Source organism: Carassius auratus, unplaced genomic scaffold (genome assembly GCF_003368295.1).
Source record: "Carassius auratus strain Wakin unplaced genomic scaffold, ASM336829v1 scaf_tig00016692, whole genome shotgun sequence".
NCBI lineage: Eukaryota > Metazoa > Chordata > Actinopteri > Cypriniformes > Cyprinidae > Carassius > Carassius auratus.
Genome location: NW_020524702.1, coordinates 1,058 through 15,331, shown reverse-complemented (window position 1 = coordinate 15,331; position 14,274 = coordinate 1,058). Strand labels below are relative to the sequence as shown.

At 36.0% G+C, this 14,274-nt stretch overlaps 1 protein-coding gene across 2 annotated transcripts in view; it reads left to right on the top strand.

Annotated features, from left to right (window-relative positions):
* LOC113075303 (rab GTPase-activating protein 1-like) overlaps nucleotides 1-11,975 on the top strand; it is a 49,867-nt gene extending 37,892 nt beyond the window's left edge. Inside the window, exons 7-13 of one of the 2 annotated variants that reach the window (XM_026247997.1) lie at nucleotides 2,796-2,906; nucleotides 3,191-3,257; nucleotides 4,808-4,910; nucleotides 5,971-6,140; nucleotides 6,293-6,461; nucleotides 6,643-6,736; nucleotides 11,254-11,975. In XM_026247997.1, the coding sequence (XP_026103782.1) occupies nucleotides 2,796-2,906; nucleotides 3,191-3,257; nucleotides 4,808-4,910; nucleotides 5,971-6,140; nucleotides 6,293-6,461; nucleotides 6,643-6,736; nucleotides 11,254-11,455 (916 nt within the window). In that variant the 3' untranslated portion in view covers nucleotides 11,456-11,975. The remainder of the gene's footprint in view (nucleotides 1-2,795; nucleotides 2,907-3,190; nucleotides 3,258-4,807; nucleotides 4,911-5,970; nucleotides 6,141-6,292; nucleotides 6,462-6,642; nucleotides 6,737-11,253) is intronic. The other variant, XM_026247996.1, reaches the window with a different exon arrangement.
* The last annotated feature ends 2,299 nt before the right edge of the window (nucleotides 11,976-14,274 follow it).

Genomic DNA, 14,274 nt, shown 5'->3' with positions numbered 1-14,274 from the left:
TGTGGCATGGAGTCAACCAACTTGTGGCACCTCTCAGCTGTTATTCCACTCCATGATTCTTTAACAACATTCCACAATTCATTCACATTTCTTGGTTTTGCTTCAGAAACAGCATTTTTGATATCACCCCACAAGTTCTCAATTGGATTAAGGTCTGGAGATTGGGCTGGCCACTCCATAACATTAATTTTGTTGGTTTGGAACCAAGACTTTGCCCGTTTACTAGTGTGTTTTGGGTCATTGTCTTGTTGAAACAACCATTTCAAGGGCATGTCCTCTTCAGCATAGGGCAACATGACCTCTTCAAGTATTTTAACATATGCAAACTGATCCATGATCCCTGGTATGTGATAAATAGGCCCAACACCATAGTAGGAGAAACATGCCCATATCATGATGCTTGCACCTCCATGCTTCACTGTCTTCACTGTGTACTGTGGCTTGAATTCAGAGTTTGGGGGTCGTCTCACAAACTGCCTGTGGCCCTTGGACCCAAAAAGAACAATTTTACTCTCATCAGTCCACAAAATGTTCCTCCATTTCTCTTTAGGCCAGTTGATGTGTTCTTTGGCAAATTGTAACCTCTTCTGCACATGCCTTTTTTTTAACAGAGGGACTTTGCGGGGGATTCTTGAAAATAGATTAGCTTCACACAGACGTCTTCTAACTGTCACAGTACTTACAGGTAACTCCAGACTGTCTTTGATCATCCTGGAGGTGATCATTGGCTGAGCCTTTGCCATTCTGGTTATTCTTCTATCCATTTTGATGGTTGTCTTCCGTTTTCTTCCACGTCTCTCTGGTTTTGCTCTCCATTTTAAGGCATTGGAGATCATTTTAGCTGAACAGCCTATCATTTTTTGCACCTCTTTATAGGTTTTCCCCTCTCTAATCAACTTTTTAATCAAAGTACGCTGTTCTTCTGAACAATGTCTTGAACGACCCATTTTCCTCAGCTTTCAAATGCATGTTCAACAAGTGTTGGCTTCATCCTTAAATAGGGGCCACCTGATTCACACCTGTTTCTTCACAAAATTGATGACCTCAGTGATTGAATGCCACACTGCTATTTTTTTGAACACACCCCTTTCAACTAATTCAACTAATTGCCCAATTGCACAGCCTTAAGAGCGTGCATATCATGAATGCTGGGTCTCATTTGTTTTCTGAGAATCTACTGAACCTACTGGTAACTTGTTTGCCACGTAGCAATAAAAAAATATACGAAAAACCTTGATTATTCTGGTTAGTCACATTGTACTGCTATTATTTTGAACAAGACTGTATATATATATATATATATGCAGGGTGTTTAAACCACATTTTTAATGCTGCACAGAAAAGTATTTATGGTAAGGGCTAAAGTGACCAAAATAATTGCAGATGTCTCCATCAGTGTGAGTTTGATGCTCCAGACAAACTGTTCAAGAGAAGCCTTTCAATGGGGGTAAGCGGGTGTTTGTTGTCAACAGTTCAGAAGACGTGAAATAAAGTGCGCACATCTGTAATAAAACGTCCCTCACACAGCTCCAGTGGGGTGAATAAGGGCCCCCTTTAGTGAATCCATGCATTTTTGTAAGATAAATATCCAAATTTCAAACATAATAAACACTTTTTTTTTCACTTATACTGACTGTGGGACGTGAAAGACGTACAAGCGAATGATGGAAGACGAATGCTTCATGTATGCGTCTGAGAAATGTAGGAACAAAGGAAACAAAGTTACCTTAGGAAAACCAGTCTCCACTTCAATCAATAGCCTGACGTAATTCTTCATCTTCATATAACGTTTGTCAACATATTAAAACTCATTACAAAAACAATAGGGAATTTGATCAAGGAATATCATTAAAACGGCTTTTAAAAACATACTTCGTCATGTAGGCTATATCATCTAAAAAGAAACAAAAACAAAAAGAAAGACAAGACCTAAGGTGTTTCCATCCAAAGTTGCGAATTTAACAAAATTGGAATATCACATAAAACATTTGCGAAAAAGAACTGTTTCCATCCAACGCATTCAAGAGAACAAACTCGTCACTTCCTGTAAAACAGGCACTAAATATCAGTAAGAAAACTAGTAGAACTGAATGTAATAACTTTCATATATGTTAAGTTACTTGCGCCTCAGAGCGAGCAGACGAAACACAATCAAATAAAGATTTAAATGCAAAAGGCACGAGAGTCGACTGTTTCTGTCAGTGGTGAGTTTTAATTTTGAATGTTTGTGATATCCTAACAAGAAAAGTAGGCTAATGTTGTGTTTAAATGTGTTGCAACTTGTTTCAGCAACTTATTATAAAAATCTAGCAGTCAAATGCGTCAGTAATACGTTGTTTATATTTGAATTTAAATATGTCTATGAAAGATTGTTACTGCACTGTGATTAAAGAGTATCACAATGCTGAAAAACTTTTTTGATTTGTTTTATTTTAATTTTTTTTTACATGATTTGATATCAAAATAATGGACAAATGTTGTTTCTTGTGGCTTAGACCGACGCGGATCAGTAGCGGACTGCAAACGCGTTGTGATACCATAATAAGCAGCAAATTAGGAGTTTATTGAGAATTGAATAAATATAGCGAGAATTGGACCTTAAAATAAAGTATGACCAAAATTTTTTACTAAAGTAATGAAATCTGAACAATGGGAATTATTTCCATCTATAAAATTTGGAGACCCATAGGAAAAATAGGCTTAATAGTCATCAAAATAACTAAATGTTTTAATTTTGAGGTGAAATCTGGACATGTTTGATTCACACAAAACTCCCCTTGTGATTGCCCCAATAGTGCCGTGTCAAAGGACAAGGACAGACAGAGCTTCAAACTGCGGCCAGGCATGGACAAAAAGATTGTGATTTACGTCCAGCAGACGTCCAACAAAGAGCTGGCCATCGAGAGGTATGTGCTTTCCTCAGCGACACAGCTCTCTCCACAGTGAAGAAATCCTTGTCTCCCATTACAAACAATAATTTGTTTATTAATAATAAACATGTGCTAAATTATGTCTTTTCTGCACTTAAGTGTTCCTCTCGGGCCGTGAGAACATGTAGGTGGATGATGTTGTGTTGAACTGAATACAAAGCTTTTCTGTTTATAAATGTTTTCTCAGGCTCTGCGGTTTTACAGCTGAAATGTGTAGTTCCTGTGCTTCTGTTCTAGTGAGGAACATGTTTGTGTTTCAGGTGTTTCGGTCTGCTCTTGAGCCCAGGGAAGAACGTAAAGAACAGTGATATGCACCTGCTTGACCTGGTAGGTGACGGAAGACATACCTGCATCTCATAAATCGATCTGTCCCTCTCTAGTACCCTTACCTTTACTTCATCAAGCAATCACTTTATTAAACAAAGTCAAACAAATTTCTTTATATTTAAAAGTATCCTAGATTTGAATGAAAATGTGAGCACTGTGTAGATCAAAATATAAAATATGCTCTGTAAAAAGATATCCTCTTTAATTTACAGTAAAAAAAAAAAAAACAGCAGCCGTGGTTGCCAGAGATTCACTGTAAAAGTACTGTGACAGTGTTTCAGGTATATTGGTGTCTGTAAGTTTTACATCATTAATTTATGATATCTAGTGTATTAAGACAAAAGCCTGACAGGGGAAGTAAATAGAAAATGAACCAAATAACTGCATATCTAACATTTAATATACATTACTCATAAAAGAGAAGAAATTTTTTTACTTAATATAATACGTAATCATATTTTGCGGCTTTCTTGGTATGTAATTTAATTGTTTTTCAACATTAATTAAAACCACAAATGTTATAGTTTTTACAAAAAACATAAATTGTAAAATATTTTACCTAGAAACTACATATTTTAACAGAGTTAACCAATTCTAAGTTTTCACAGGAATATTACTCGAGTCTACTGGTGCTAGATTTTAAGCTGATATTTACAAATTTGGAAGAAATGGAAAAAAAAAACTAAACAAAACATAAATATATAGTTATTTAACATTAAAAAAAGTGAAAATAAAAGTGTCATGTTGAAATAATTTCTAATCCCATCTGAAATGTGAAAACTGTTGTTGAAAATTGCAAAAATTCTCAAAAACTTTTTTGAGCCCTGAGGGAAAATAAATGTAGAGGCCTGCATGTTAAACTTACTGTAATTTTGTGAGTTTAAATTTATAAAATAATTTTTTTTTTTTTTTCTTTACAATTTTACAAGAAGTGAATTTGTTTTAATTTAAAAAACAACTGCAATTTGTTATTGTCAAACACACTTAAGGTTCTTTATTCTAAAGTAATAATAATAATAAGTCTGCAACCAAAACAGTTATTTAATTTCAAGGCTCTGGCCAAATCTGTATACTTTTCCAGGAATATCGTTCACTGATTGTTTTGTAGAATTTTATTGACGACAAAAATCTATTACTGTGGAAATGTGCGTATCTTTCTGTGACCAGTGACTGAGAAATCTGGCATTAGGGTCAAGCAAGGATGCACAGGGACAAACAGAAAACAAAATGCTTTTTCAGAAATTAAAACGCGCCTGTAGCTCCAAAACTAATCGGTGTAACATTCATATTACCACAGAGTTGTGAAATGGCTTTTGCTTGGCTCATGTGACGTTGTCATGGGTCTGAAAGTGTTGTTGTCCATCCAGTTAGTTCTGTAGACCAACTGTATAGCCAACAATCAGCAGTTAGGAGTTTGGCCTGGACTGTCTCCCATTGGTTAATTCACCGCAAACAAAATGTCTGTGAAGTCATGATTATGTTTGAATTTGTTTTTGTTTTCTCCTCTCTTTCTCTTGGCTCTCCTCATCTGCCCTCCGCTCATCTGTTAGGAATCAATGGGCAAGAGTTCTGATGGGAAGTCTTACATCATCACAGGGAGCTGGAATCCCAACACTCCTCAGTTTCAGGCCGTGAATGAGGAGACGCCCAAAGGTACAGATCCATTCACATGCTCGGTTTGCAGACTCTGTTCCAAATCATTGTAGACCATGAGTAATTTGAAGATGTACAATTTAGCCATTGTGCTTAACAAAAATCTGGAACATTCTTCTAACTTTAAATTAGACAGGCTCCAAATGTTCAGATTTTCCAAACATTCTATACACATAAAATTCATTTTTATTTAATAATAATAATAATAATAATAATAATAATAATAATAATAATAATAATTATTATTATTATTATTATTGTCATTTATTATTACTATTATTATTATTATTAACAACAACAATAATGTTGTTTATAATAAAAATAGCTAGAAATGTAACAATACTTACAGCTGTATTTGATGTCTCATACAAAGAAGATATATTTTTATTTAATAATTTAATAATAATAAATACATTTTTCTCAGATTTTTTAAATGGTTTAATCTGGGTTCTATGTATTAAATGTTTTATACAAATAAAGTTTGTTTTATTATTTATTTAATAATAATAATTATTAGAATGTATTATTATTATTAATAACAACAACAATGTTGCTAATAATAATAATAATGTGAACCATTTTAACAATAATTTGAGCTGTATTATATGAAAGGTGTCATACAAATAAAATGTATATGTATTTATTAATAACAATAATAAAATATAATTATAATTTTATAATAAAAGTTGTAATAACAATGATTATTATTGTTATTATTAACAACAATATTGTCAACAAAAAGGTTCTATACAAATAAAATGTATTATTATTCAATAATAATAATAAAATGATTTTAAGTTTTCCTTATTTTTTTAAGTATTTTGTTCTTGATTCAATGTAATTAATATATGAATAAAATATATAGAAAAAATATACATATATAATATTTATTAAATAGTTGTACAAATAAAATGAAAATTCTTCTTCCAGTAATATATAATAATTCCTCTTAGACAAAATTGTAGTTCCAGATATGATTGTGAATGACATTACCTCCACTGATGTGAGAATGCTGTGATGAGCTTTTAGAACATCTGCTGTTCTTTTACTTGTAACACAGATAAGTTCATGTACATGACGACGGCGGTGGACCTGGTGATCACGGAGGTGGAGGAGCCTGTGCGCTTCCTGCTGGAGACACGGGTTCGAGTGTGCTCACCCAATGATAGACTCTTCTGGCCCTTCAGCAAACGCAGTTACACCGAGAGCTTCTATCTCAAACTCAGGCCGGTGAGGATGAGCTCAGTGTAGGGCCTCTCTTTTTAACCGACTGATTTGTTAGAGAACACAATGGCCACAATGTCACATTTTCACTTTTGAGACAGCATTCACATTCACAGTATATAGCTTGGTATTTCACAGTCCCTTTACTCTGCTCACAGATGGAGAACAAGGAGAGGAAGAGCAACTCAGACACGCTGTATGAAGTGGTGAGTTTAGAGAGCGAGACTGAGAGAGAGAGGAGGAAGACTACTGCGAGCCCTGGCATCCAGTCATGCGGCTCTCACAGCTCTACGGTGCCCTCACCTCCTGAGGATGATGAGGAGGAAGGTGAGCGGTCCTCAGCTCTCATTCATATCATCATGTAGTTCTTCTTTGAAAATCCCCCAGCAATTCATGGGTTTGTCATCTGTGGAGATTTTTGAGATCGTATATATGTATATGGAGATTTTACTGAACCTTGGAAGCTGGTAGCATCTCTCTCATTCTTTCTCTCTCACTATCCTCCCAGATAATGATGAGCCGTTATTAAGTGGATCTGGAGACGTGTCGAAGGAATGTGGTGAAAAAATTCTGGAAACTTGGGGAGACTTACTGTCTAAATGGTGAGTGCATTGAAAACAAAAAAGAAAAAAGGCTCAGGGTTTGAACCAGAAAAATGTAGGGAATTTTGTTAATTTTCCTGACCGACAACTGATTGTTCGTTAATCGAAAAAATTCTAATGTTAAATTAGGTTTAAATTAAATTAGAACTTGGTGCATGCGCAAATAGCAGCAACAAACATCAGAACTACAAGGATTCGTCACATCACGCATCTGTAGCTCTTCTGTGCTAGTAGAAAAACTGAATAAAACAACATAAAAGGAACAAAATAAATAGTCCTACACTAAATATATTTCACTTAAATAAGAACATAGTAACAAAAACTGTACAACAATCTACACAGAGTTCTGTTTAATTTTTGTGACTGCTTCACAAGTTCAAAAAAACAGAGAAGGCTGAAAGCGCACCCTACATTTTTCTTTATTTTACAAAAGCACAATGTTTAAATGAGTATACACAAATAGTTTAATATTGTCTTATATATATCATCTGGCCAGGTCATCTGGCTAGTAGGCCAAATAGAAACAGGAAATGGTGCTACTGATACTCATTATCATAAGATTGGGCTACTTGTGTAAGAACAGTGAGAGAGCGGTTCGACGATGTGAATCGATTGTAAAAGCACCACATTTTTTGATGTGTTTAAAGTTCAAAAGAACAGCATTTAGATAAAATAGTAATCTTTTGTAACATTACAAATGTCTTTGCTGTCACCTTTGATCAGATTAATGCATTCTTATTAGCTCTCTTTTATAGAGTGTTAATTTTAGACCCAAGTGTAAATTTATGCAGCTTTTTGCTAGAAAAATTAGACTTTTGAGCTGCAATTCTGTTGTTAACCAAGCCATGGGTTGGATGTGAAGCTTGGCAGATTCCCGTAGAGATTAATTGCTTCACATTAGCATATGCACATTTAGATTAGAGGTTTTCTTGTCCGCCTCTTTCTTCTTGACACTGTTGAACTCCTGCTGTATGCCTTTCTATGCAGGGAAATGCTAAAAAGTGCTAAAAACATGCCGAAAATTAAGAGCTTCCCGTCCCACACATTCTTTTTTTCTGTCTCCCACCAAAAAATATCTGCACACACACACACACACCATTTCTAATTTAAGAACTCATTCATGGGAGGGAAATGAGAGAGATATTTTAATGTGGAGCTCTAGAAGAGAGCGCTAGAGAGACTCGGGGATGGGGAAATGATCAAATTCAGATAAGGGTCTTATTAAGATTATTTCCCGCTCCTATTACTCTTATTGTTGTTAATCAAAACCTTGAGATGAATTCAATTAAAAATCCCAGGAAATTAATTATAGGCTTGCGACTGTCTCTGCACCCTGAAGAACACAGCTGTGTCTTTGTGTGTGAGCTGTGCTCAAATCTGCATCTAGTCCCTACTTTTCCTCCTCTTTAAACCCTTGGCTTTCCTTATTCAGAAGCAGAGATTTACGGTTGGTCTGTTTTCATATGAAGTGACTTAATGTGCTGTGTATCTAAGACCCTTGATTTAAAGGCGAGGTATTTTTCAAACCACTTAACTTTTAAGAACTAGTTTTTGTTTATGTTTTAGTAGTACTTATAATTGTTTGATGTTAGCACTTCCTGGTTTAAGAACATTGGCTTTTAGCGGCTGGTGCAGATTGCATTAATAAACACATTAGCAGTTTCCTGACTACAGACTTTGTATTTGCAAAACACATCTCCTGCTTATGACAGTATAATATCATGTCATAAAAGCAATGTGTTGCACTGAACAAAGGTCTTCTTATTGGAGGAAACAGTTTGCAGTAATAATCCCAATTGTGTTTGTCAGTTTTGAGAGATTGACAGGATAATGTCAGTGGTAAAAATCCCTGAGGGAAACGGTTTCTGCATATTACAACACAGTGAAATTATGCACTTTCCTTTTAATCAGGAAAGAAAATGGGCACCAGTGACATTTAAGACATTCCATAAACAAATACAAATATATGCTGGTAAACTTGCCGACCACATTCAGAGATTTACGCCTCTAGCAGGTAAGGATTGTTTTATTTAAGCCTCTCCTTTAGTAAGGTCCTATGGAATAAATTACACACCAGAAGCTCACTTTTATCTGTGTGGCAGGCCGAGTATCACTAATGCCATACTCTCTATATGGTCTCGAGGAAGTCTTGGGGAAGACTATCAGGCTTGCAAGTCAGAAGCAAGATTATTGTAGTAAACTAAAACTGAAAGTATAATTCAAACAAACAAAAATGATAAAATAAAAAATAAATATAAAATAGAATTTGTTATTTGGGTTTATTTCAATATTCCATTTGTAATTTTAATTTACTTTAAAGCTGCGGTAGGTAACTTTTGATGCTCTATCGGTTAATAAACAGAACTGCTTGCGTCTTGTGGAAGAACATCGTAGCCGGAACTACTTCTCTCTGTTTATGTCTATGAAGAATCACAAAGGTACTGGGTTACTCCGCCGCGGTACCCCAGAAGCAATCTAAAATAGTTCGAATATAACATTATACAATATACAATATACACTTATTATAGGTGCACCGTAGTGGTTTAGGACAAGCTAAAAACACGGTTTGGGAAATGGATTCATGGTGTACTTGCTTATTATATACAGTTTTCTACATTTTGAACACAAACAAAGTTACGGACCGCAGCTCTGATTGGTTGTTTCTTGGAGCGATGGAGTTTCTGCAAATGGCAGTAGGACCACTGGGAGGAGCCAGAGGAGCTTGATTTTTTTCACAGATTATCTGTCTCATACTCTACTGTCAGGACATAATGACAGGTTTAACAAATATGTAAAAAATATATTTTTACAAAAGTTACCTACAGCAGCTGTAACTTGATTTACTAAAAAAAAAAAAAAATTATATATATGTATATATTAGGGCTTGGCGATATGGCCTAAAAATAAAATCTCCGATTTTATTTTTTTATTCGATTTCTGATTTTTTTCTGATTTTCCCCCCTACTTAAGGAAAGCAATAAGTACAAACAGCAGACAACTTAAAGCAAATTTTGCTTTTATTTAATCAAAAGTAGGGCTGCTCAATTAAGCCGGTTCTCTAATCAGCGGTTTAAATTCCATCAGGTGCGTGATTTCACATCGAGCAGCTGTTACTACACAGAGCCGTTGTTAACTGAGAAGATGCACAAATAAACACTGAAAATGAAGTGGTTTTGGGCATCTTCTCAGTTATGGCTCCTTGTAGTAACAGCTGCTCGATGTGAAATCACGCACCTGAGGGAATTTACCGCTGATTAGAAAACTGGCTTTTCTGATGAGATGCGCATTAACGATCGGCCGATCGTGATCGGAGCAGCCCTAATCAAAAGCAAGACAAATGTAACCCCCATTTTCATATTCGGCTGGGGCTGCTGCTTTTGACTGCGATGGGCTTTAGGCAGCGTGGGGTCTTTTGCTCCACGTCTGTCGCAGCTAACCCATACCAGTTCCAAACAACAGATGATTTTATTCCTTTCTTGGGAACAAACTTCCAACTCTCACCGGTAGCCATGTTGTCGCTTGCTGTTTCGTGTGTGCTATGATGTTGTTGTTGTCGCTTGCCATACTGCCATGTGAAACTAACGGTACGGAAGCTCCGGGGAGCCAAAAATGCGCCATTACACAAAAACTCGATATACTTATTTTTTAAATCGCCTGTAACAAAAAATTCGTATTAATTCATTAAATCGATTTTTCGACCAGGCCTAATATATAATATATATATATATATATATATATATATATCAACATTTGAGAAATTCTTCGAAACATCATCTTTTGTCTCCTACAGAATATTCAAATATTTGTTTTGTCTTGTTTATTTTATTGTGAAGTGTGTGCACAGGAAAAAAGGTCTATTGTCAATAGTGTAGCCATGTATGAAAAGGCGCACATAGAAGTCAGTTTAAACCAAGCAGCCCTCTATTGGTCAATGCGACCAACTTTTTAACACACATGGACTTCACTTGAAATGACTGGATTTCACTTGTGAAATTTCACTGGATGGTGTGACCGAACCTGTGTAAAAGGTGTAAAGCATACAAAATCACATTTATTTTGTGTTCAAGGGTTAGTCCACCATAAATTTTGTCATTAAGTACTTACCATCATGTCATTTTAAAACTGTAAGACGTTTGTTCATTTTTGGAACACAAATGAAAATATTTTTGATGAAATCGAAGAGCTTTTTGACCCTGCATAGAAAGCAACACAACTACCACTTTTAAGCCCAAAAAATGTAGTAAGGACATCATTAAAATAGTCCATGTGACATCAGTGGATGTGCTGCGCAGAAGAATGCACATGCTTACATCATGGTACTGGCGGTGGATTGACCCGAAACAGAAGAAATCGGTGAATAAAATAATCATTTTTGTTTTCTTTGCACACAAAAAGTATTATCATAGCTTTGTAAAAGTACGGTTAAAACACTGATGTCAAATGGACTATTTTCATGGACCGTCTTAAATGGAAGTACTGTATTTATTTTATAACCATGAGTTGTAATGTTTCATCAGGCATCTGAACCTGGCTGTGCGACCCAAACCGCTCCCGGCGCTGGTGCGCAGTGGTGTCCCAGAGGCCTTGAGAGGGGAGGTGTGGCAGCTACTGGCCGGATGTCATAACAATGACCATCTGGTGGAGGAGTACCGCACACTCATCACTAAGGTAGACCTACAGTTCCTATCCTCCACTTCAGTGCACCAGAGGCACATCTGATGACATAAGGCAAAGTAAAGGATTGACTCCAATGCATCTTCTCCATTATCAGTGGATCAAAACATTTGGAACATATATCACAGTTAATTATTCATATAACTGTTTTTTCAGTCTCTAACCTTAAGTATGCCTTAGGCCTTGTTTTTTTTTCGTGTCTAGCGTATTGTTTCAGTTGGCTTCAGTGGGAGTGCTGCGTTTGTAAAAACGTATGCGTCTGTTTCACGCTAAGCACGGCACTTGTCACAAAGAGTTTAAAAAAGTTCAAAGTAAAACGCAGCACTTGCCAATGTCACCTTTTACTCAGCCGTCCAATCACAGTGAAGAAGGGGCAGGACAAATGCCACGCCGACATAACATCCTACTCAGCAACAATAGAGAAGTTAATATTGCTTGTCTCATGTAGTATTAATGTCTGTATCAGAAGGCACCCACAGACCACCATAATAGTGATATGAACAGTAATGCTTAAAAAAACATTTCATTTGTGATGCATCAGGCACGCTACTGCCACAGACATTCAGCAAACAAAGTGTTTCAACTAAAAGAAACGTTTTGCCTGTAAAGAAACAGATTCAAGCATTCAATGATCCCCATAGTATAAATCAATATAAACTTATACGTGTGGTGTGTCTTTATATACACATAATAAATATACACCGTACACACACATTTATTATATGAACAAAAACTTTTATTTTGGATGCGATTAATCACGATTAATCAATGCAAAGCACTACTTTATATGCTTTAGACATGGTTTTAGCTAAAAATCTTCTCTAAGCATTTTAAGGAAGATAAAAGTCAGCTACATCTAGGATGGGCTGAGGGTGAATAAATTAACTGCAAATGTTCAACTTTTGGGTGGACTATCCCTTTATACGTTTGTGTGTAACTTGTCCTGCACCATCTGTTTTGTAGATATGAATGATACCCAATAACCAGCTTGTGTTATGTTATGTTGTCTGACTTATTAAATTCCTTCGAGAAAGTACATTGTGATAAATTGCAAGAGTATCACTAATATTTTTAGAAGAGTTTACCAGTTAAAGAAGATGCATGTCTTTGTGTATTTACAATATGCTGATTACTTGCAGAAATATTCCACTATCAACGTCTTTTCCAGAATAGAAGCTAAAACAGAATCTTGACCTTTTAGAAGCCAATTTATTTGACTGATATGTAGTCCAGAGGGCACTGGAAATTTTGGAGAAAGAGGATAGGGGTGGGATAAGTTCATGTTGCAAGCCAGCCTCAAACCTTATCCAAATAAACACTACAGCTCAATGCATCATGGCTCCAAAAAGCATTTTTGCACTATTTTTTGCCTTAAATTTAGTGCATATTTTAGCTTAATGTTACCAGCAAATGCCCATTCAGATATGTAAGGCCATCTTTTAAGATTCTAAAGAATTTGGTTTGGAAGAAAAAACGGAGTTTCTCGGAAAAAGCTATAATTACGTCTCCACTGTACAAGGACGGAGAGAGTGCATAAAACACACTATCGTAATATTCTGCATTACTCAGTTTGGATCGAAATGGCCCAGAGTTCCTGAGAGCTGCTCGATAGTCTAGTAATAGCAGAAGCATTTTATACGATTAGCAGTAGCATTGGATTGCTAATGTCTAAGTAAAGTGTATTACAAAGCAGGACTCGACTACAAAGACCTTGTTGTCTCTTCGGAGCCTGAACGTGTAAATGTAAAGTGACTTCTTTGTTTCATTATGAATTCATGCAGATGTTTGTCTACTACATCTTTTGTGTGTTGCGAACTTTCAGTTTTGTAACTTGGTGTTTTTAATTCTAGAGTGCTGATTCTGTGCATCCTTCACTTTAGAGAACATAAATAAACCAGCAGCAGCATCATATATATTCGCTGTAACATCCCGTTTAGCAATTCTGCGTGCGAACTCTGTACAGTCGTGCTACTTGACCCCAGGTTTTTACCCGAGGGAGGCCCGTCAATGTACTGCATCTTGTCTGTCATTTCAGCATGTCCCCAAGGTTCCTCACAGTGGTTGGGATATTTTCATGAAAACAGGAGCTTTACTGCGCTGAAGTCTCGGCCTTTTCCCAAACAACATTCAAGAGCACTATTCTCAGAAAGCAGCCTGTGCCTTAATGTGTTTTGTCTCTAATGTAAAAAGCTGGTTGTCCCTCGTAAAGGTCTTGCTCTTCACTGCACTTCACAGTGTTTATTGTGGCTTCCTTTATCCTGTGTGACTAGAAAGGCTTGAACTTTACCCCCTGGGTGTAAGTAAAATCCTATTTGTGATGGCTAATTTTACTTTTGATTTAGCAACTATAAATTTTATTTCAGGGTATTTTTTATACAGAATTATAACGTAATTGATGATATTAAATAGCTATCTAATTAAAAAAATAAATAAACATTAATTGGCCGTGACATCAAAGTGAATATAGTGTTATCACCATCTGCCAGAATTTCAATGGTGATGTATTCCTAATAAAAAAAAAAAAATCATTATGAAATCATTTAAAAATAAATATGACTGGGGAGAAATATTTAATGCTGGTAATTGGCAGGTGTGGCAAAAACTTGTACTTAATTTTGGACGTCAATAACACTAACAGGTTAATTTTCCTGGAACGTCCATGGAACAGACATAGCCGTATTGGGGGCAAAGGCTTTTTTTGTTAGTTAAGCTACTTGGTCACAGTGATTTCACTGGGCACAGCCATGTCAGCTGTCATTATGTAAAGAAAACCATCCCGCAGCACTGAGGTCCCAGGTGGCTACAAGATGTTCCTCTCTCCCACCCACCACAAAGTCCAAATAAACTTGATGTGCACACTGAGT